The 25,159-nt window shown below is 36.4% G+C and overlaps 1 protein-coding gene across 3 annotated transcripts in view; it reads right to left on the bottom strand.

The window, feature by feature from the left end:
• Positions 1 to 25,159, bottom strand: part of NUP58 (nucleoporin 58) — a 38,921-nt gene that overhangs the window by 3,924 nt on the left and 9,838 nt on the right. Inside the window, exons 4-15 of one of the 3 annotated variants that reach the window (XM_055426361.2) lie at positions 24,898 to 25,035; positions 23,251 to 23,361; positions 21,614 to 21,638; positions 20,568 to 20,633; positions 20,050 to 20,224; positions 19,315 to 19,394; positions 15,026 to 15,144; positions 14,591 to 14,673; positions 12,085 to 12,286; positions 6,629 to 6,727; positions 4,974 to 5,069; positions 1,401 to 3,516 (exon numbers count right to left, since the gene is read on the bottom strand). In XM_055426361.2, the coding sequence (XP_055282336.1) occupies positions 3,347 to 3,516; positions 4,974 to 5,069; positions 6,629 to 6,727; positions 12,085 to 12,286; positions 14,591 to 14,673; positions 15,026 to 15,144; positions 19,315 to 19,394; positions 20,050 to 20,224; positions 20,568 to 20,633; positions 21,614 to 21,638; positions 23,251 to 23,361; positions 24,898 to 25,035 (1,364 nt within the window). In that variant the 3' untranslated portion in view covers positions 1,401 to 3,346. Of the gene's footprint in view, positions 1 to 1,400; positions 3,517 to 4,973; positions 5,070 to 6,628; positions 6,728 to 12,084; positions 12,287 to 14,590; positions 14,674 to 15,025; positions 15,145 to 19,314; positions 19,395 to 20,049; positions 20,225 to 20,567; positions 20,634 to 21,613; positions 21,639 to 23,250; positions 23,362 to 24,897; positions 25,036 to 25,159 lie in introns of those variants that run through there. The other 2 variants (XM_088842693.1, XM_055426363.2) reach the window with 2 other exon arrangements.

Genomic DNA, 25,159 nt, shown 5'->3' with positions numbered 1-25,159 from the left:
ACCCTCAACGAGAAACAGAATTAAGCAGCTGTCAGGGGAAACCATCAGGGAGCTCACACACACTGTAAAACCTTGCTGAAAGAAAAGACCTAACAAATGCACATACCAGGTTGTACATAGAAAGACATTGATTCTCCCCAGGTACAGATTTCATTTGTATAAACCTATTAATAAAAACCCAAAAGTATTTTTCCTATGAAAAAATTGAACTTGACAAAATAGATACATCCTGAAGGTCCTAGAGAAGTCACCCAACACAAGGCTCTACAGGGTCAGGGATTGCACCAAAGTGCCTCATGTAGACACAACCCTCATACGACCACACGTCTTTACTGTCCTCATTTTGCAGGTGCCGAAGCTGAGGTCTAGAACAGAAACTTGCCAGAGACCACACACGTTCCAGGCAGGGATCTGAAGCCGAGCTGACTCCCAGAAAGTCAGCTAGGAGTCGTCTGTCTCGTAAGAAAAATGTTAAGATTATGTTACCTACAGACATCATTAAGAAAAAAAACTCCCAAGTCATCTGGTATAAAATGGACACTGGATATTAATATGCAATTAAATTAATATGCAAATGACTAACATTTATGCTAGAAAGCTCCAGCTCACATGGACTTAAAGACTGATGGTTATCTAGGGCTGCAGTCAGGAAGTGGGTACTCACAGAGCAGGAGCATCTGTTTATACAGCATGTATGGAAGGCAGTCTGACATTAAAACATACATTCTGTATGCTTCTTTCACCAAGTCCTCTTCTAGAATTGATCCCAAAGAAGCATTAAACATGAGCACCAACTGTCATGTTTAAGGATATTCACTGCAGCTCTTTCTGTAAAAGTGAAATACTAGGAAGAACAGGGAGTGTCTAGAGCGGATGACCCGCCATCCGTGCCATGGTCAGTCAGCAAAGAGTCTCCACGGACTGATGTGCAAAGATGTCCCTGATTCGCCACTCAAGGAGAGACAGGCAAGTCACGGAATACATAGACCTTTAAGCCACTTGTTAAAAAAGAGGAAAAGGATCTAAGAGAATAAAATGTGAGAAAATGAGAGAAAAAGAACGAGCATCTGTACACAAGTTGAAAGGCATTTTTTAAAGGGTCTGAAAGGATACACACCAAACTATGAAGAGTGGACACTGTGCGGAAGAGACCGAGTGGGGCCCAGGAGTTGAAGGCAACTTTCACTTTTCACTCAGTATTTCTGTTTATAATTTAAAATGTTTTTATAATTTTGCAAAGACAAAAGCGAGTGATGAAGAACTTGCTATCTTGTGCTCAGCCTTTTGTTTTTTAAAAAAGCAAGATGTATAAACCAGTGAAAACAAAACACTAAAAACCAACCAGAGAATGAAAGAGGAAATAATAAGGATTAATAAGGATATTATGTATTAAGAACGACTACTGACGCCTATAAAGATTCAAAGCAGCTGACACAGTAAATTTTATTGTTTACATCATGACAGGCTCTGGACAGAATAGGGACACAGTGAACACGGGGACGACACATTTAAACTCCTGTCACAAACAGATTCATTACAAAGTCTCAATGGTCAACATATTAAAATGTCAAATACAAAGAAAAAACCCAAGAAATATAAATATCCAGATTTTTGCAGCACAATGCAATGTCCTTTTTTAAAAAAAAGTTTGCTGTAATTGTGTATTTAATTAAACACATGTTTTCCTACCCTTCCCCAAAACCTGGATCTGGGGACTGCATTATTAGAGAAGTATGCAAAAAATAAAAACAACTTCAGTGCTCAGAAACAAAGCATTTTCCTTATTTTAATGCATCAAGGTGCAAAAACTTCAATTCCAAAAGCCAATCATTGATATATGCAGATAAATAAAACAGACTTGACAACACTTTTGTCAAACCCAAGTAACATTATACTAAAATATATATATATGTATATATATTGTATGTAATACCTATTTTAGAAAAAAAGGTGCCTTGGTGAAAATGATTCTGAAAATATTCACTTGATGCACATTATGTACAAAACCTTCTATATAAAAAATTAAACTATTTTCAATGAAATTCCATGTTCAGCATCTCACCTGAAAACTGTACTTGAAAGATAAATAGGTCTACATAACGGTTTCTGTCTGAAATCATGGCTAAGGCAGTTCTCTTTCCAAGGGCTCTCTTTTTCACCCACTCTCTATCACTAATACTAATAATACACAGATGCAACCTGACATGTCTGTGTGTTATTACCTGGAGCTTTCTGTTCACGGTTAAAACAGGGGATAGTTTACTGTTGCTACAGAGAATACTTTTTTCTTAAAATATACCGTTTCTCTATTTCTGTATTATGCACTTACTTAAGACATAAAAGAGGCTGAGAAGCCACTCCATTTGGTGTCAATATCAATAGCCCTGTAAGAAAGAACTCTGTATTGGAATAGCTAGAAAAGTTTCCACTAAAATAATAGTGCATCCTACACCTGCATAGAATCAATTTGGCTCCAAAGCTCTTTGCCCCCAGACACCAGTCTGGAGTTCAAACGTGCTCCTGAAGGTTCATCTTGGATATAAGAATACATAGGGGAATTAAGTTGTTGAGAGATATGCCTGCTCAGTCTCACAGCAGCCTTCGACAGGAGGAACTGCTGAGATTAAGGTGGAAACAAAAATGGGGAAGACTGAGGACAATGTTGTTGAGTTGGCCAATATTTACACCAGTAACCATTTCACTAAGTCTTTAAGCAAGTAACTATAAGACCTGGTACCTCTAGATCCTCATTCTACAAGCACTGAGGATTTGAAGCATAAAAGGTGAAAAATGAACACCCTTAGAAAAGGGGAACAGTCTGAGGCAAAAGTTGTAGGTCTGTAAATATATATTTTATATGCACACACGGTTGTGTGTATTATCCTGTATATATTTTATGTACATATTCACAAGATGCCCTGCAGTGTAGTTCAAAAGGCCTTTTGTCAAGGAACACACAGATTCTAGTATAGGCCCTAGAGTTCATAACATCCATATAAGAAACAAATGTGCATATATTCACATAAAGTAAACCTTATCAACAAAAACAATGCTAAAACACTAGGTTAAATAGTAGTAGGTTTTACCAATCAGCGATGTAATAAGAATATTTCTTACACTGAGGATCAAAATAACGAAAGATATACAACTAGGTTTCAAATTCACAAGAGAAAAGTTGTTTAGCATGGCAAACAAGAACAGAGTTCAAATTCCAGAAGTAAGGAAAAATATCAAAACTTTATAAATCTCCTGGGATGCAATTTATTTACTGCATCAACTTTAGAAAAATAGACTCAGAGAATGAATGATGCTGCTGTGCGTTCTCTCAGCACATCAACCCATAGGTTTATCTTTTTCCTCTTTTGTTTCCAGCTGGAGGTTTCTTCAACTGAAGGAGTTGTCCTCCTGTCCCAAAGCCTGCAGAGGCAGGATTGGACACCCCAAATGTCAAACCCGCTGATGCTGTGATGCCAGGATTGCTGAAGTTAAACCCAGATGTACTTGAGCTGCCAAAGCCTTATGTTTAGGGAAGAAAATATTCATATCAGAAGTTAAGTCACAAAAACAAATGTAAAAAATGGGGATAATTCTCTACCTGAAAGAATATATAACCCATGAAAACAGCAAATGTCTTAGGGCCCTAAATTTCTAACATGGAATTTTACAGGAAAATAATTTAGCTGACAACTAAGTGGCCCTATTATAGACACAAGTTGAGTGATCCAGGCCAAGAGAGAAACCTTACACAAGTAACTGAAATCAACAGAAAACTTCAAGTTGGCAGTCACTTTTGTATTAATTAAATATGCCAAGGTGCCTTCCTCCTTAGCCATCCATATACACTTTATCAAAATGTAGAGCAGAGACTTTCCCAGCCTTTGGACCCACCCTCGCAATTCTAAGTCCTCTAAGAAAGCTTCAAACCACAATTTTCAGGACAAAGACTACATGGAAGAGCAGTACCAACTGTTGCTATAAGAGCCTTCACATAGTTAAGATCCAGCCTAGCTAATTAATGTTAGCATATAATATTTAAATTATAATCCTGACACCACTGAATTCTATTATCTTACTTCCTAGGGACTACTGATTTTAAACGCTACTTAATTTAAATGGAATTTCCTTAAAATTTCCTCAATTGAAAAGTTAATCCACATTAAATTGTTGTTATTTTAGGCATGCTATTAATCCCTAAGCATTGTACAATAAAATATGTCATTATTGAGAATTCCCTGGTGGTCCAGTGTTTGGGAATCCACCACACTTTCACTACCAAAGGCCTGGGCTCAGTCCTGGCTGGGGAACTAAGATCCCAAAAGCTGTGCTGCGAGACCACAAAAAGTAAATAAATAAAAAAAGAAAATAAAATATAACAAGTCATTATTTATAAATATAGAAAAAAATGCAAAAGGAGATGGAATTTGGAATTCTCTATTAGAAGTGTCAAAAAATTATACCTAAAAGCAAAGCACCCAATTAATCATCATTTGTAGGACTGGTATTCTTAAAATCAGAGGGACTTGCAACTAAAGAATTTATAACTTATGTAACTGTATCTCTTCAGGAAAAAAATTATTCTCCTGAATGAATAATGATAAAAACTGGGTTAAAACTCACAATGGGTTTATTTTTGTAATAATGAAGAAAAACTGTTTAATCATAAAACTAGTCTTAGGGTTCAAAATAATCTCTACATAGTTAACAGCATATGTAATTATTTATTATATCAAACTTAAGTTGTTAGAAAGGTTCTATTAACCTGACCTTCAGCGTATGAGAAAGTTGTTAGAAAGGTTCTACTAACCTGACCTTCAGCGTATAAGAGAGAAAGCTATATGAATATTAGGCTTGTAGGCTTCATCCAGGGATAGAAACTGAATCAGGGATCTTTTTTTTGATATTGGAAGTAACAACACTTATACTTTTAAAATAATGCACCTAGTGGCCTGAAATTCAGGCTAAAACACACAAACCTGCACTAAGACTTCCTGAGGGTTTATTTGTTGTTCCAAATCCAAATGTGGAGGCCCCTGTGGTGCTGCATCCAAAACCAGAGCTAGCTCCAAAGCCTAGTGGGGGTGATAGAGAGACACATGGAGGTAAAACACAGGTGAAAGGATATGACAAGCCACACCCAATAATAAACAGTGTCGAAAACCACAGCCTTACTGAGATCTGCTATTTACCCCTTTGTCTAAGACTTCTAGAGGAACTAGATCAATTCCCAAATAAAACATTTATCTATTTAGACTAAGTTCACGACCACTCAGTAATTTTTAAAGAACAAAGCCATAAAAAAATAAGAATAGTACTTTCTCTCCCAACAGACTAGAAATTTCAGTGACCATTCAAGTATGACTTTCCTCAAACACATATACATATATCTATAGGGGTTATTTCATTTTGGAAAGAAAAAACTGTAAATTCATGAATAAGCACATGCACAACAATTTAAACATAATGTACCGCATAGTAATTTTATTCTTTTTACAAAAACACTTTCACTTAAGTTTACCACTGGGAAAGTGCATGACCACACAAGAGTCAGTCACTAATTCTACGCAGGAAGAGCAGCCTCTTGCAAGAGTACCAGCAACGCAATACTGAGGAACTGGGAGCAGGGGCAGCATGGTTTCTCTCTTAACAATACTAGTCACAATTTAAATAAAGAACATGTGTTCATCATACAGAGTTCTAGAGCAGAGTCTGCTAAGTACTTGAAGACTTGTTTCAAGTGCTCAGAAAATGAAATTCAAAATCATCTTTGGCTACTTTGCAATAGTTCATCTAAATTATTGAGTTTGATAGTATTATTGCCTGTAACTCTATGAAATATGGTAACAAACTGGAATACAGACCACAGGAATTATGCTGTCTGCCATTAATTCTAATAATTCCTAACACAGTCTAATATATTACATAACCATATAGCTAATAGGCTTCACCTCTTATGATGATATATTCTAATGGTAATAAGGGACTCTTACTCATCACATGACAATGCACCTGTCAAAATACAATCAACCTACAATTACCCACACCAGAGAATTGGGAATGCATTTGTACTTCAGCATATTTTGCAGAAGACTTACCTTACTAATTAGTTACGTTATAAAAACTATTTAAATAAACTTAATTGCTTATGTACAGAAGTAAACATAAAGGCAAATAGGCCAAAAGTGACTAGAAATGGAAAGAAGTTGGGCTGTTCAATTTATGATACAATTTTTTCCCCATTTAAAGCACTGCATTTTCAGAAAAGAAAGATGATTAGGAGAATGTCTGTCCAGAAGTAGCTTGAACTCCAACTAATTTTTTAAAGTTAATTTAATAAAAATAAGCAATTTTCAAGTTCATATTTTAGCATAGTGCTTTGAAAATATGAACACCCTTACCATTTGATTTTAATACATTTTTATATTTACTATTCACAGAGATGAAATGATTTTTAAAATTCTAGATCTAATAATTTTAGAAAGTACTGATATGTTTAGAGAATCCTTTTTTTTTTTTTAGCCAGATAGAACCTTAATTCCCCAAAAAGCAGATCCTCTTAGAGGTTTTTACAGGCTAGTAGCAATTCGAATGTATCATAGTGCAATGCAATACGAGAAAAGTTAAAGTGTACCTCCAAGGTTTGAAGAACCTAGGCCACTTGACTGCAAGCCAGTGCCAATACCTGAGCCGAATGGCGCTCCAAAACTAACTCCCAGAGATGGCTGTGGCCCTGGTATAAAAAAAAAAAAAAAAAAATGGGGGGGAAAAAAAAACAAATTTGCCTTACTCTTTCAAGATTAAAGTTTCTTTATGAAATTAATTTTAAAATGAACAGTCATTATTTCTAACAAATTCTATTTGCTAAAACTTAGTTTTCAGGATGTCTCCCCAGCCTAATTTATCTGTCCCAGCGGATTTACCTATTCAAAAATAAATTTAAAAAAAATTAACTTGTTCACACTTAAGTACAAAGAGGCTTACCATACGAAAAAAGTGTTAGTTTAACCTACTAAATAATTTGAAATCTTTAATGTATTGTAAGTTATAGTTCTTTTAGTTTTACTTCTAGGATGATTTTAGATCTCCCCAGTTGTTTTTGGTTAAAATTAGTTGCTGTAATCAGTAAAGGTTTTTACTTTTTTTCTTTTTAAAATAAGCTCCTTACTGTTAGAGTCAAGTCCCCATTATCAAGAGACTGACACTAACATGCAAAACCATCATGTTACTTCATAAGTGTAAGTACCAAAAACTAGGCATGATTTCTTACAGAAAATATAAATGATATAAATAAATAGATAAAAAACAAGACAATGTTTTATTTTATTAAATTTATTGTTCATTTTAAAGCAAATCAATTACACAGTAACATGACAATTCCAACTTGTTCACAAAAAGTGATAACTGAGTTCTACTGTTAGGCTCTGCTACATCACACCACTTATCACCTGATTAAATAAGATAGAGAATGAACATTTACAAAGGCACTGCTGTGTACCTTGACAGATTCAATACATTCAAGATTTCAATTCAGAAGTTTCTTCTCAACATTTTGGAAAATGTACTCAGATGCAAAACAATTAAGTCATCCTTTTCCCATTTGTTAAAGATTTTGGCTGAGTTTGTTTGGCAAGAATAGCATCAAACTTACTAGCCTCTCTTTTTTAACTACTTTATTTTTAAACTAAGCAGAATACAAAAATCTAAAAATCTCTCATTTGATCATTTATGAAAATTATTTGATAAATTTCATAGTACAATCTTCAGTCTTGTCTTTTTCAAGCACAGTGATCAGTGCATCTCAAAGTTGAGGGAACTGCCAAAGTAACATACTGATTGATATTTAGACTTCTTAAAGAAATCAAAGCCTTCAAGTTGCTCAATGAAGAATGAGGTTTCTTTATTCAAAAAGGTAGTGTAAAATTATAAAACACTGAAGAAAGAAGAAAAAAGAAACTAAGAAACTACATTTTGCTACACTGGGACAGAAACTGGACTTTCCAAATAGCTTCTACCCAGAAAATAAAGAAAGACCAACAGTAGCCAGAGTTCTTACACTACTATTAAAAAATAAATTAGAAAAGATTTAAATTTTTACATCCAGTTTGAGATCAACTTGAGAATAAAATACCTGCCTAGCAGCTCTTTTGTAAAATGTTACTATATGAAAAAGAAACTAAGCATATTACCTTCTTATTTCTAACAGAAGTATTATGTAGAAAACACACGTCCAGTTTCTTTAACATTGAGAGACATAAGTGTCATGTGTTCATAGGAGGCACTGCTGGTGGAAGACCCTAGAGCATAATGCACACCACAGCCCTCAGCCCTACAAATCCCAAGAGTTACTCACATAATATGCTTTTCATTGTGTGCGGGTCTGCTTTTAAGAGCAACTCTAATCATTAATATTCAGGAGATAGGTAATCAAGAACTCTAAGAATGACAAGACTTTCCATTGCACAACAGGTACATGATATTTTGAGTTTTGTACCTTCACACAAATTCTGAAGGCAACATCATTTATAAAACTAGTAGGCAAATGTATAACATTTTTAATAGTAAAAACTCATGATAAATATCTCCCATGCCAAAGTATTAGCATATATTACACTCTGGCCACCATATAAATTATTTTCACTATTAGAAAGCAGAATCTACATCCTTCAGGCAAAGATTACGTAAACAATTCAAGAAATCTGTCTCAAAATCTGAATAGTCATTAGTCATTCAATGAGAGGCTCTTAGTTCCATAAATAATACCCAGTTAGTAGTAACATATCCCAGTGATTGCCCAAAGTGAAACCTTCATGTAGAGTAACATTTTACAAAAGTTACTGTATATATATTCACACATAACAAAATCAAGTTATTAGCACTTTAATTCATATTTTTCAGAATAAATTCTACTTTCTTAAAAGTAAAACTGAATTCACAGGAAAAGGACTAAAGTGCTAAATTTTTCTTTTATAATTTTCAATGATCATTCAAAATACCTAATGTAATGAGGATGGTTATTCCTAAATCATATTTTTTAAAGTAATAATTTTTCTTAAAAAACAAAAACTGCTTTTTCCCCAGTTTGAAAAATTTTACTCATTGATTTAGTGGGGAATGCTCCTTTGGTTATTACATACAACAAAATTGTAAAACCACAAGAAACTCAAATGAAGAAGTTTCCTATTTAGCAATACACCTTAAATGTCCAAACCTACACTAAAAGCTAGAAAGTAGGAATTCCTAACAAAATGTCTCAGCTCTCCTTAAAAACAGCAGTTAAGTCACATGAGAAAAGTCTTTTTATGTAAACATCAAGAACTTTTAAAAGCATCAAAACACAACAGCAAAACTTAATCCCAGTTCATTAGCTTAAAACAATCTATCCTAAGTAAAAATTACACTGAAAAGCCTAATGTTGATGCCTTAAGCTTTTTAAGAGGCTTCAGAAGCACGGTGCACGGCGTGCTACAGATCTGCCAGCACGTAATCTATCCACATAACGAAGTTAATTTCATACATAAATAGCCTGCGGAGTTTGCCATCAATTCTCCTCAGCTTTCAGAAGCAATAACCATAAATCACACAGGCCTTAGGTCTATTATATATATTTTTTCATTAAAAGACATTGAAGGAGGATCATGAAGTCACTTACGTCCATACTTCCACCTCCAAGAAAGATTACACAGAATGCACCTTCAGAAGGTAGCAGCCTAAGAAGCGGTCTGCTTTTTTTACATTAATAAAGTCAAGAACCTATATGCAAACAGAAGCAAAGCCCCCTGACAACTCAAGACTTGCACAGACCAACAGGGTTGACTAAAAACTGCAAACAAGCCTCACCCATCTTCATCGAGATGGTCTTTAAATTCTGTTACTGGCACTTAAAGATTTCACCAGTCACAGGACATAAGGAACAAGACACGGGTACAAAGCACAATGCAATAAAGAGGGCATTTCTAATGGGCTGCATGCATCTAACAGCTTCTCAGTCTCACTCCAGTGGTGGGTGACGCGACTAATGCGGCAGATCCTGACTGACCCAGAGAGGCATAAAAGGATGGGCCATGGAACATGGAGACCCTCAGAGAAACAAAAGGGAACCAAGAGGACAGCACAAAATGATCACTACTGTTCAGCTTCTCAGTTCAAAAATCCATACAATGCAAAATGAAAACACTGCAAGACTGTTTAGGTTAATAAATTACAATTCCTGCCACCTGATCAGAAAGCCCTAGATGGGCTTCACAAATGCAGGGAAGGTACAAGGCAGTCAGTGTCCCCAAAGCCTGGGAAAGGTCTAAAAGAACCCAAGCACGTGAGCAAAGGGTGCTTCAGGATGGCTCCTCTAAATTAAGCTAACGTTTTCCACCACTACAGACAGCACAGACCGCATCTCTGCTGTTTTCCTTGCTATCCCTAGAGTCTGGCACAGGGGAGGCACTCAAAGAATGAACAAGTATTTCCCTAAGCCCAAAACACAGGCAGGGAGACTGACAAACCTCTCAAGACTGCCTACATAAGGAAGGATATAAAACAAAAATCCAACAGGTGACTTTACCTCAATTTTAGCATACACCACAGAACATAATTCCCTTATAGCATAACAGCTTAGATAACTGACTTGTTTCACTGATTAGAATAGAAATCTCTTACATATAAAGAATACCTAACCAAATCCTGCTTTCTCTGGTCTATTTTAGAATTAGTATTTGCTCTGAAAAGTAAACTGGTACTACAGTTAGTTTGATGAGCTGATTAAATAAATCATCAGGAGAACTGAAGGCACCAGTACTGGGCTGATTTGATTTCTATCCACCCAACAATGACCCGCTGGGAACCAATGCCACAGTAACTTTTTCCCTCTGTAACATAAGTCCTACACCCTAGCCATCTAGAGAACTACTACACAGGGCCTATGTGGGCCACTGTCCACATGGGTCCAGCCATGGAACATGGGAGATTCGGCATAAAGCCATCATTAGCCATTCACTGATGGTTAAGTCAACTCTGTCATCCCCAAGTATGAAGAACAATTTTTTAAATTGCCAACAGTAAAACCCAGAGAATGCTTCCCCTGAAGAGGCAGCCTGAATGCAATCTAGACGTGCACTTTTTTTACTTTTGCACACTGTAACTTACTACTGGACTCTATGGAACTCTCAGAAAGACACATGCCATAAAGTAACTCATAAGCACTATTCAAAAATGTATGAATGAGTAAATAAAAAAATCAGCATCCAGTAACTGTATTTCTCTATGCCACACTTCAAGCCTGACAAAACAGGGACTGCAGAAATAAAAAGACAATAATCTCTGAAAGACCCAGGACCAAACTAAACATGCAGAACTGGACCACAGAAATGTCTCTCTCATAGGAAGTGAAATTAAACCAAGGACTACCATTACCTGCTTTCCAGTATCTCCCCAGTTATTTCATCTGCTCCTCCCAGCACATACCTCATGCACAATCCAGAGCAATTCCAAACATCCTTTTCCTGCTCCTGCCACTGTTCTGTTCATCGTGAAAGGTATGAACAACTCCAGCATGTACCTTCTTCTAAATTTGGTTAAGAAGGCCTGTTCTGTTTCCAGTCATTATACAAACCTACTGCTCTCAACACGCCTTCAGTCAAAAAAGACGTACTTCATCCTGAGTGTGGGCATTCTGTAACCACTGCACGCGAGAACACACTGCCTGTCAGCATCACAGAGAGAAGAATGCAACCTCTGGCTACTTTACCTCCGACTTTAAAACAATATACGATACAGTCACAAATTTAGAATCTGTTCTTAAATGTAATTCAGTAGTGAAACACCATGTTCTAAAGGGCATTTATAGCAACACAGCAAATAACATGAAGTAAATTCACAATATTCAGTATCTAATTGATGTATAATTAATTATTGCTAAGACTACCCTGTGTTTTTATCAGGTATATGTTTATAATTGTGTCCATCACAATTTTTAGACTGTACTGGAACAGTTACTCAGAATTTCTTCAGTGCTAACACAAAAGGAAGACTCATAAAAATGCACATCAGTGTTCTGAACTTTAACAGTAAGAAGCTATAACTTGAATGCATTCAGACCTGTAGCAGGCTGCTGCTGCTGTGTAAGAGTTGCAGCCATGGCAACGGCTGCTGCGTTTGGCATGTTGCTGAAGGGGGTGGGTCCAGTAGTGACTCGGGGTGCGTTCTGCCACTTCTTGGCTTCTGCTCGCCTGGCTTCAAACACATCCACAGCATCTCCCAAGAACATTTTCCTGTAGCCAAGGTACTGTTCTTTGAGCACCTATAGGAATGAAAAACAGAACATGTTAATCACGTCTTGTGCTGACTTTGACAATATGAGGGTGAATATAACCATGCAATAAGTTAGCAAAGATAGATCAAAAACACTGCATCATATACTTCATCTAACTTGCCAATCACAGTGCTGGCACTGCACAGGCATGGTGTGGGAAGTGGTGAATTTGAGAGTTCTATCACAACTTTAATAGTGTCTTCCTGCTTTTACCCATATGTCTTTACGATCAATTGCCTGCATATTCTGGCTACCTGAGGCCAGTTAGAGAGCCTGCAGACAAGCAGAGTAGTATCTAAAATTCCATTTTAAATATTCTAATTTTTCATGACAATTTCCCCTTTAATAGCCAACCTTTGGATAACTTAGATGTAAACAGCTTAAAAAAAAAGTCTACTAAATACATATATATATATATATATATATGCATATATATGTATGTTGCTGCTGCTGCTAAGTCACTTCAGTAGTGTCTGACTCTGTGTGACCCCATAGACGGAAGCCCACCAGGCTCCCCCGTCACTGGGATTCTCCAGGCAAGAACACCGGAGTGGGTTGCCACCTCCTTCTCCAATGTGTGAAAGTGAAAAGTGAAAGTGAAGTCGCTCAGTCATATCCGACCCTTAGCGACCCCACCAGGCTCCTCCATCCATGGGATTTTATGTTAAATACCTTTTAAAAGGTGCAGGTGACACCTATCAAAATGTCACCAAAGCAAAGAGAGCTTGGAGGGTATACTATATCAATACTATTTGATTATTCTACAATGAGAATAACATAGTGAAAGTCGCTCAGTCGTGTCTGACTCTCTGTGACCCCATGGACTATACAGTCCATGCAATTCTCCAGGCCAGAATACTGAAGAGGGTAACCTTTCCCTTTTTCAGGGGATCTTCCCAGGTCTCTCGCACTGCAGGCAGATTCTTTATCAGCTGATCAGCTGAGCCACAAGGGAAGCCCAAGAATACTGGAGTGGGTAAAACCTATTCCTTCTCCAGCAGATCTTCCTGACCCAGGTATCGAACCGGGGGTCTCCTTCATTGCAGGCAGATTCTTTACGAACTGAGCTATCAGGGAAGCCCAAGAAAAAAATTACCAAGTTCATAAGATGGGTAGGATTACCCAACACAACATCTTCCTTAATTAAGGCTATGAATAGGAATGATTCTTTTTCACCCTGGATTATTAAATACTTTCCTTAAAAGTTTAGCTTAAATAAATCAGCTTTATACTACTTTCTATATATTTGAAAACTTTCATAATAAGACAAAGAAGAAAAACATCTGCACAACATAGACTTCAAAGTGCCAAGACAGAACCACCTTCAGCACTTTAAAAAACTAAACACTTATTACAAAGTTTCAAGAGAATTGAGTAAAAATTCCTCCTTTAAAATTATTTTTAAAAAATTAAGTTATTTTAAAGATTTGGTTTAAAATTTTTAACCAATCAAAGCAAAAGGTCTGAACTATGTTATCACTTCAAAAATACTATGATTTAAGTGGTTAACTTTAAAAAATTCTATTACCATGCATCAGAATAAAAATGAAAGCACTGTAATCTCCATGAAATTCTAATCTATACAGTTAAGAATTTATCTAGATTCGTTTGGATGCTTTGAATTTTAAAGGTTATCTCTGACCACATATAAATCCAAGAAAGACCAATTTTATTTGCTTGATTGGTAAAGTATACCTATATTTATTTCGCCCAAGTAATTTTAAAAAATGAACATATTACACAAGGCTCAAAATATTCAGTGACAAAGTTTTTTATTTTTATTATTTGATAAATATATTTTCCTGTGTTTAGAATGGACAAATGTTAGCAAGTTTTTTTTATGAAGGGTCCAATAAACACTTAAAACACACATTAAGAAAAAAACACAGATAAAATTCAAGCAGTGGGAAATGATTCTGCTACTAAGAATGTTTACCTTCTATAGTGCTATAAGAGATGGAAACAACCAAAATGTCCAACAAAAGACAATGGGTTAAACAAACTGCACATACATGCACCAAAATCCTGCTTAACTACTGAAACGATGGCAAACAAGTACATGTATGAATGTGGAAAGTCATTTACAATATGTTGATGAAAAAAGTTAACACACTTCACAGAACACTTGCCCGGTTGTGTCTGGGCATATAGATTATTTCAGAGTTGGTCTTTTTCACTTACAAGTAATTTGAGCTATTTCTGCGATGATCATGGACACTTATGTCCTGCAAATGAATAAATACTTCACTTGGTACAGATGTCCAGATAAATGAACAGGGAATGAGAACTCACCTTCACATTTTCATGAATAGACTGAAGCTGTGCAGCTAAAGCTACAAATGTTTGATAAATTTTCTGCATAGCCATTGACAAATCTATAAAAGAAAATCATATTATCACACAAAGACACATATAACACAATCAATATTATTCTGTTACTTGAGTCCATTTCTCGGTACAGTTAACGTGTAGGATGAAACAAATTACACCAATACTTCCAAGGCCGAGAGAAGATAGCAGAGCAGATTGAGAGAAGGACTTCTATCAGTAATCTGGGGGAGGCGGGCCCCAGGACATCTGCCCATGATATCATAAGTGTTCATAATAAAGCATTTTATATTTGTAAGAAATACAGATCTCCTCAACGACTTAAAGAAATTGTCTTATGGCAGCTTCAGACAACTACTAAAAGCACTATTAAAAAAATGACCACAGAAAGCATGTTACCTTGCGGGGTGATATGTGAATTGTTCGCTTGGGTGGCAAGATGGTTCTCCAGCTCCTCAATCTGCTGTCGGTACTGCTGGAGCTGCACCTCAAACTGCTGAACCAGGATCCTGAAGTAGCTACACGAGAACATTTACCAAGTCAGAACAGACCACAGCATAAAAACACTGCTTCCTTCATATTCAAAACTCCAACAAAAACAGGCTTTTGAATTAGTCTGATGACACAATATACCTTTAAGTGACACAAGTATTACTGAAACAAAACCTCAAATTTATAAGTTATCAAGGTATCAAAAATAGATGCATATCCTTACTCCAATCACAAAAAATCTCAATTAAGGGATAATTTACAAAATAATAGTCTTTAAAAATGTCAAGGTCATCAAAGAAAAGACTGAATAAATGTTGTAGGCTGGAAGTGACATAACTAAATGCAATGTGAAAAGAATCCTAGAACAGAAAAAGTAGACTAGTGGAAAAGACAGTAAAATTCAAGTAAATTCTATACTTTGGTTAATACAGTAGCAATGTGAATTTCCTCTTCTTGATAATTATACTATACATATATATATATAATTATGCACTATGTTAACGGTTAAGGAGTGGAAGAAAACTCTTTGTACTGTACTACCAATATTGCAACTTTAAGTTGAAAATTTAAAAGAAACAGTTTTTTTTTAAAAAAGTGCAATTGTCAACCAGATTTTACAGCCAAATACTTAGAGTTCTTATATTTATAATTGGAAGTACTATTTATAAGCTGAAAACACTACAGGGTACTACACAAGTATATAATTACAATTACTATTCTGATAAACGTAACCAGAGAATGCTAGAAAGATAAAAAGAGACCTTGAATAGCACGAAACACAGCTGGAACTGACTCTATAAGAAATGGGGAACTGTGAAAGTTTTTATAGTGGAAAATCATATGATTCAACCCATTTCAGAATTAGCTCTGATGGCAGCATGAAGAACAAAGACAGCAGGATAAGATACTGAGAAGTCCAGTAAAGCAGCTCTCCCCATGCTCATCTGAATAAGGCAACAGGAGTATTACCATCATTGTCATTGCCTGAGTTTGACCACTGCACTGTGGTATGAAAGAGAATATCCTTATGTTGAAGAAATACACTTTGAAGCACTCAAGCATTCAAGGGCATGATTTTGACAAATAACTCTACACAGGGGACATGTGTTTATAAACATGGACAGCAAGGAACAAAACAACTGCAATAAAAATGCTAACATGCAGGGAGTCTGGGTGAAAGATATGTGAGAATTCTTGGTTTTATGCTTGAAACTTTTTTGGAAATCTGAAATCAAAACAAAACTTAAAAAAAGAATAAGGGACCAGGAATCCAATGGACCCCACCCACCCAGAAGCTCAGGACTCACATCTCCGTGCCTCAGGCTCCCCATCTCTTAGAGTGGACTCTGACAGCCTGAGAGGATTTGCGCAAAGTCAGATCTGGCAGTAAAGAGCCAAGCACCCAGGTGGTTTATGGCAAGCATCTGACAATGCTAACTATTATCATCTTGCATAACACAAAAGGATATGGAAACAGACAACAAGAGATCACATGAATGGAAACTAGATGAACATACAAGCTAGGTACAGGTGGCTTTTTCAAGCTGCTTATCTACACTTCAAAATTTTTCTTCCTGAAGATTATTATGTATGCAAATAAAAGTTATGAATGCAAATAAATTTATGGAAATAAATAAAAGGGTTAGACTACACTTAGTATGCCCTGTTTAAGGAAAAGACTATCATAAAAATATTTTTAAACTGAAAGTACTTATGGTATAATCATAAGTTTCTACTATCTGCACAACGTAATCAAGTGGAACAGACCCTATAAGCAATATGAAGTGCAACTGCAGAAGAGTGCTTAAAAGTTCGACCTTAGCTTTCACTTCAGTTCAGTTCATTTCAGTATCTCAGTTGTGTCCGACTCTCCGCAACCCCATGAATCACAGCACGCCAGGCCTCCCTGTCCATCACCAACTCCCGGAGTTCACTCAAACTCATGTCCACAGAGTCGGTGATGCCATCCAGCCATCTCATTCTCTGTTGTCTCCTTCTCCTCCCGCCCCCAACCTTTCCCAGCGTCAGAGTCTTTTCCAGTGAGTCAACTCATCGCATGAGGTGGCCAAAGAACTGCAGTTTCAGCTTTAGCATGAGTCCTTCCAATGAACACCCAGGACTGATCTCCTTTAGAATGGACTGGTTGGATCTCCTTGCTGTCCAAGGGACTCTCAAGAGTCTTCTCCAGCACCACAGTTCAAAAGCATCAATTCTTCGGCTATCAGCTTTCTTCACAGTCCAACTCTCACATCCATACACAACCACGGGAAAAACCATTGCCTTGACTAGACAGACCTTTGTTGGCAAAGTAATGTCTCTGCTTTTTAATAGACTATCTAGGTTGGTCATAACTTTCCTTCCAAGAAGTAAGTGTCTTTTAATTTCATGGCTGCAATCAGCATCCGCAGTGATTTTGCAGCCCAAAAAAACAAAGTCTGACACTGTCTCCACTGTTTTTCCATCTATTTCCCTTGAAGTGATTGGACCAGATGCCATGATCTTTGTTTTCTGAATGTTGAGCTTCAAGCCAACCTTTTCACTCTCCTCTTTCACTTTCATCAAGAGGCTTTTGAGTTCCTCTTCACTTTCTGCCATAAGGGTGGTGTCATCTGCATATCTGAAGTTATTGATATTTCTCCCAGCAATCTTGATTCCAGCTTGTGCTTCTTCCAGCCCAGCGTTCCTCATGATGTACTCTGCATATAAGTTAAATAAGCAGGGTGACAATACACAGCCTTGACATACTCCTATTAGGAACCAGTCTGTTGTTCCATGTACAGTTCTGACTGTTGCTTCCTGACCTGCATACAGGTTTCTCAAGAGGCAGGTCAGGTGGTCTGGGATTCCCATCTCTTTCAGAATTTTCCACAGTTTATTGTGATCCACACAATCAAAGGCTTTGGCATAGTTAATGAAGCAGAAATAGATGTTTTTCTGGAACTCTCTCGCTTTCTCCATGATCTAGCGGATGTTGGCAATTTGATCTCTGGTGCCTCTGCCTTTTCTAAAACCTGCTTGAACATCTGGGAGTTCACAGTTCACGTATTGCTGAAGCCTGGCTTGGAGAATTTTGAGCATGACTTTACTAGCGTGTGAGATGAGTGCAATTGTGCGGTAGTTTGAGCATTCTTTGGCATTGCCTTTCTTTGGGATTGGAATGATGACTGACCTTTTCCAGTCCTGTGGCCACTGCTGAGTTTTCCAAATTTGCTGGCATATTGAGTGCAGCTAGCAAAAACAAGACCAGGAGCTGACTGTGGCTCAGATCATGAACTCCTTATTGCCAAATTCAGACTTAAATTGAAGGAAGTAGGGAAAACCACTAGACCATTCAGATATGACCTAAATCAAATCCCTTATGATTATACAGTGGAAGTGAGGAATAGATTTAAGGGACTAGATCTGATAGATAGAGTGCCTGATGAACTCTGGACGGAGGTTCGTGACATTGTACAGGAGACAGGGACCAAGACCATCCCCATGGAAAAGAAATGCAAAAAAGCAAAATGGCTGTCTGAGGAGGCCTTACAAATAGCTGTGAAAGGAAGAGAAGTGAAAAGCAAAGGAGAAAAGGAAAGATATAAGCATCTGAATGCAGAGTTCCAAAGAATAGCAAGGAGAGATAAGAAAGCCTTCCTCAGTGATCAATGCAAAGAAATAGAGGAAAACAACAGAATAGGAAAAACAAGAGATCTCTTCAAGAAAATTAGAGACTCCAAGGGAACATTTCATGCAAAGATGGGCTCGATAAAGGACAGAAATGGTATGGACCTAACAGAAGCAGAAGATATTAAGAGGTGGCAAGAATACACAGAAGAACTGTACAAAAAAGATCTTCACGACCAAGATAGTCACGATAATGTGATCACTGACCTAGAGCCAGACATCTTGGAACGTGAAGTCAACTGGGCCTTAGAAAGCATCACTACGAACAAAGCTAGTGGAGGTGATGGAATTCCCGTTGAGCTATTTCAAATCTTGAAAGATGATACTGTGAAAGTGCTGCACTCAATATGCCAGCTTTCACTTACCCTTCAGTAAAATGGGGGTGATAAACTTTCTCAGAATTATTATGAGAATTAAATTTTAAAAATTCACACAAAGTACCCAGACTTGCTAAAAAGTGAACTAAGAAATCCATGGCCTGTATACTGTTTTTATTGTTCTGCTATTTTAAAGACAAATATTTAACTTACTCAGCAGGAGCAGTATTTTCATGTTGCAATCCAGGTGGTGTTTTCTGGGTTCTTAAAGCTATTTCAGCATTTTTTAACTCCTAATATAACAGGTTTCAAAAAAGAAAAAGCCAGTTAACAAGTCAGGCTAAAAATACCAACCATCTCAGGATTTCAGTAAAGCGACTCTCAGAGCTTCATATGCTGTGAGAACATATTATGACTGAAGCTCCATCACAAGGTGCTGAAACCTCCTTTCAGGCAGAACAAACTATACTTTCATGAACAAATTTCATAATAAATGTAAAACGAGCTGTTGGTCCATCTTAAACTATGGATTTATGCAGGATTCATGAAGTTTATTCATCCACAGATACAGACATTACTATTTTAAAACCTGTACTATACAACCATAGAAAACACTGTTGTATAAAAACAAGGTAAATAACCCTGAGGATGATGACAGCAGCGGCACTTACTGTGTACCAAGCCCTTTGCTACAGGTTCTACTTCTCTAACAAACGTCACCTCATGGGGCTACTGTGGAAAATCCCTGGGTTAATATATCTAGACTGCTTAGAATACTGCCTCATACAAAGTAAGCACTCAATAAAAACCAGGAACTATTAAAGTAATTTAAAAGTGCATGTGCTATGTGGTTTTCTTATACACGAAACTTCATAATTTTAAAAAGACCTACTTCTATTAAAAAAAAAAAAAAACGAAAAAACCTAAAACAAATGACACTCAGTTTACCTGAGCGGTTTCTATTTTCAGTTTGTCAATATTGAGAGTGTTCCTCTGCAATCCACTGGCAGCCAGTGACAAAAGCTGCTTCAGAGCTTTAATATCTTCCTGGACTTTAAGCATTGCTTTTGAAGACATTCTACTAATTTCTTCTTGAACCTGTTTTTGTTCCTTCACAAACTTCCTAAAAAAAAAACACTGAGTTTTAAAAAAAATACACCTTTGGTTTTCTACAGAAAAAAAGTACATTTACCACACGTTGGTCAGGGTTTTAAGTCTGAGTGTTTTGAGAAGCAACTATTAAAAAATTCATCTACAGTTCACAGAATGGCAGTTACAGAATTTTAATTCCTTTTTCTCCTTCATTCAATTGCTCTGCTTCTTTAACTTCTACAGGCATTCCAATGTTCCACAAGTTTAAATGCTCAGGAGGAGGAGGAGATGGTCCCCCTGAAATCCACACCCACCCCCCACCACTGCCCGCGCTGGAGTCTGACTTAGCTCCTGGTGACACCTGACACACTTACTGGAGGTTGTCGACATCCTGGCAGATGACAGCAGGCAGAGTCTCATCTTTCAGTGCTTTACTGTCCCTGAGAAAGATACCACAGGCGCATTAACACCCGAGATCATAAGAAGCTGGCAGTTTAATTCTACTACAGTGTGTGTTAAAGCATGTGAAAACAGAGCAAATATTCCTTATTTATATCTTTCCTGGATGACTTTAAAGTTTCTTAAAAAGAGTAATAAACATCCTGACCTACACAATAACTAACAATTCACCTGACATGCAGGTTTCTGTTCTAAGAAGACTGGCATCTGTTACAAGTTCACATAGATGCATTTGACTAAATGTTTCAGAACAAAATCAGAGAATACTGCAGGTAGGATGAGATATTAAACTAAGTTTCTCCAACTCAAAAATCCCAGTTCACATTTTGTTCAGTTCAAAAGTATTACAGCATTCGTTAAAGAAAGAAAGCCTGCCAAACTTCTCACAGTGAGATGCTCACAATACTTTTATTTTATTATTTTATAACTTCAATTTGTTCTTCAACAAAATAAGACCTAGGGGTAGCTAAAGGAATCATGATTACTTAACAAAGACAGGAATAAATGAAACTCTTCAAACATACACATAAAGTACATGGAGGCCTTTTCCCTCTTCAACATCAGGAAGTGAATGGTGCTAGCACAGTAATTTACATAAAAGAAAAGGTACATATACATGTTTAATTTGTATACATAAATAAAAAGTGGTCCAAGAATAAAGTTCCATGAGTTGTTTAATACTTAAAAGAAGGTAAAGAGACACTACATATATTTGTGCTTATTTTTATTACTTGAGGAAAAGCCAACTACTTCGTAGAAAGTAATAGTTATAATTTTCTCAAATATCTGACCTTTCACAATCTCTCCAGAGCCTATGTTTATTATTTTGCCACAAAAACTTCAAAACAATTCTTCTAAATGCGTGTAAGGTTCCATTTACTTCCAACCATACCATTTGCCTATAGTTTAATAAGCAAAACTCTATAATTAAAATATTTTAGAAGTCAAATTGTAAACTTACTCTGGTCTTGTTCCTGTTTTATCACCTAGAAAATTGAAAAAGCTTAGTGTAAAAATATGCTATTTATCAGTGTATTCCAAATACAAGTTTTAAGTTAACACAAACTAAGGTAAAAGTAGAAATGGTTAAAGATTTCTTAGACTGCCTCTTAAACAGTATGTGATGTCATGACTTGTCACACTCTAATCACAGCATGCTACAGACATATATAACTGTTTTTATTTACATATATAACAGTTCTACAGCTGATTTGCAAGTATTTCTTTCAAGGGAAAGAACGTTCCTTTTTCAACTATCTTCCCTGAAAAATCTTCTTGCTGAGGAGTTTAACTCCTGAGAACTTTGACACTTTTTAAGGCCCTATTATCAGGGTGTTCCATATGAGTAAAAAAATAAGCTGCTGCTATTTTTGAATTATGGAATTACTACAAAGAAAATTAAGTAAAAACAAGATAAGACCTTCTGTTTAAATTTTTCATTCAAAGAAAAATAAATTCAAATCTTCTTAGGTTAAAAGGATTATATCAACTTTTAGGATAGTAATTCACCCTATAATAGTATCTTCTAATAATAAAATCCATGTCCAATTGAAAAATTCCGTACAGACACAGGACATTGAATATCCTTCTTCATGCATGATGTCATCCTTGTTCTTCAAAAAGCTTCAGTGCAGTATGTATGTATGCACTCTGGAGGAACGTGCTTTCATCAGAACAAATCACACACAGAACCAACAACCACACACAAAGAAACTTCATAAAGAATTTGGATTGGAAAAATGTTTTTAAAGAATACTAGGCATGCCAAGAGCACAGCAAGAAGGGCATTTTCATACTGGTTGGTGAGTAAATCTTTTTAGAAAGCACTTTCACAATATATACGATGGGACTCCAAAATGTCCCTCCCTTTAAGCCAATGATTCAATTTCTAGGTATCTGCCTTAAAGAAATAACCAAAATATGAACACAAAGTCATAATAAAATCAAACAGCATTTTCTGTGTGCCTGGTTCTGCTGAGGTTTTACAATCCTCAAACCTACCCCATGAAGCAGGGACTGTTATTTCCCCTACTTCATAAAGCACCAAGAGGATAAAGAGCTTGAATATGGTCACAGAGCTTGTGAACAGCTGAGCCAGGATCTACGGCCAGCAAACAGGCTAGCCACCATATCACACTGCCTCTCTCTGCAAGGGTGCCCAGTACAGTGACACTTCCCAAAGCAAAGTTCTGGAGACAAACACTGACTGGAGGTTGATGGCTGACTGAATCATGATACATCCTTTCATAAAACTGATGATAAGCACATTAAAATATTTGTAAAGAATTACTGACTCTGATTAAAATTTGTGATATATTACACAAGAAAGGTTACAAAACAACACATGGACCATGGTCCCGATTTTTAAAATGTGTATTAATATATGCATTCAGATAGTTACATAAGACAAATGCACATACAAATTTGAGCCCTTTACAAAAATAAAATCTTAAATGTGTAACACACACAAAATTTGTGAAATATAATGCAAACTTAAAAATTTCCCTATTGAATATTTAACTAATAATTTTTCAGACACAGGAATTTAATTCCCTCAATAGGACTGTTAGAATGTGAAATTACAGTAACATTACTTACTCTTCTTATCCGATGAGCTACTAAAATCTATACCTCCGAGGCCTTCATTGCCAGCAGCTGAAGCAGCTGCTGTAGTTCCCAGAGTCAGGCCTAAAGCACTCTGTCCAAGTCCTACAAACAAGCCAAACATCACTGATAAAGTTCCTCACCCTAATATATAAAGACTTCCCCGAATGACCAACACACTCAACACCTTTAAGTTGGATCCCAGTTTATCATCATGCTTGACTTAGACAAATAAAAAGAAACAAGTTCAGAGCATTCTTTGGACAAAGACTGATAATCTCACTTGGATTCAGTGCTGTATGTAGTTTGGATGATGTGATTTTTATCAAGAGGGTGAGAATATATCTGTTAACTGATATACAGGGACACTCGATTTTATGTTTTTAAACCGTATCAAAGTAGCTTTAGTGTGCACATTTTTCTCATCTTCCAATCATGCTTTGGAATTCTATACTTCAAAATCATCCAGTATTGGATGTATAAATTAACTTGATGGGGGAAATAAGGTATACAGTTAAACCTTCAAGTTGTACATTTTAAACATCTTACAGTTTTACTTGTCAATTATATTTCAACAAAGCTGGGGAAAAAGAAATAATCTAGCATGAATTTATAAGATTTTTAGTATAATACAAAGCAAACAGTTTTACTATTAATGAAATTGAAAGAACTGATAGAAACTTGCAGTCAACATCAAAATTTCACATTCTCAAGTTCTTTTGATTAAACAAACAAAAAAGACTTCACTTATTTAAATTTTACTTCACAGAGAAAAAGACATGGAAGAGCTAGACTACAGTTAATCAGTCATCAACGTACACCTGTGAATCAAATCAAACCTTCAAAGACCCTGCCCTGGTAAATCATTTAAGTCCATGCATTCTCAAGCTGACATAAATGTGTTCTTTTTAGACAAGACGCTATTTACTTTAAAAACAGAAAACAGCAGGATGTACTGGATAACAGCATGGGATAAATGAAAACTGGGTTGAAATCCTGACAATGTATGGAAAACACACAGCTGGATAAATGTTATGAATTTTTAAAAAAATCAATGGCACTTTTAGATGAACACAACACAGAGTAAGCATTGAATACTGTGTCAACCAAAACTCAACATTGAGATACAAAAGCAATCCTGACTCTTCTATTGTTTTTGTGTTTTGATCTCACTGGAATCTTTGGGAAAGATGTTTAAATATTTATCCTACAAAGAAATGTATGCTACAGTAAGCCAGTGATTTGGTTATTAGAAGATACTCACCAAAAAAAAAAAATAGGAGACACCTACAAAACTGACTAATAAAATAATTTAATACTTGCTTTTAATGCCTTGCCTTCAAAGCACTCTAACACCCTTTCCTAACATCTGTAACAAAAAGCCATTCCCAGAACTCGGGTCAGGAGGTCAAGTTCTCTCACAGTGAATTTAGAGGCTAAACAATTCAGTACTATCCAACTGCCATTTATTCAAAAGACAAGTTTCTCTGGAACAGTTTACTGACTCTTGAAACAGGTCCTTCTTTGTCTCCTTATCTAGTCATGTTGAGAAAATTTACTTCTAAAATATGGCAAAGATATCCAATTATGTATGAAAAACTTTATTATTCACTCTTCTGGAGAGTAGGTGTCACCACTTACCTGATGTTGCTGTGCTTGTACCTTGGAAAAGTGAGCCTCCCAAACCAGTCAAGGCACCCCCTAAAGAGAGGCCTGCTGAGGCAGTGGTAGTTGTGGCTGCTGTTCCACTCAAGTTATTCAGGGTAAATCCTGTGGATGCTACAAAAAGTGAAAACTGTAAGACTTCAAAAAGCAACATCATTTCTAAGAACATCATAGAAAATACAAAGCATTTTCTTAAACTGATATCAAGATAAAACTGGCTCTTGGGGAAAACTATTCA

Source organism: Moschus berezovskii, chromosome 13 (genome assembly GCF_049115385.1).
Source record: "Moschus berezovskii isolate FMDL1 chromosome 13, NW_MosBer_1.0, whole genome shotgun sequence".
NCBI classification, from domain to species: Eukaryota; Metazoa; Chordata; class Mammalia; order Artiodactyla; family Moschidae; genus Moschus; species Moschus berezovskii.
Note: the sequence above shows the minus strand (reverse complement) of the source record. Positions and strands in the feature narration are given on the sequence as shown.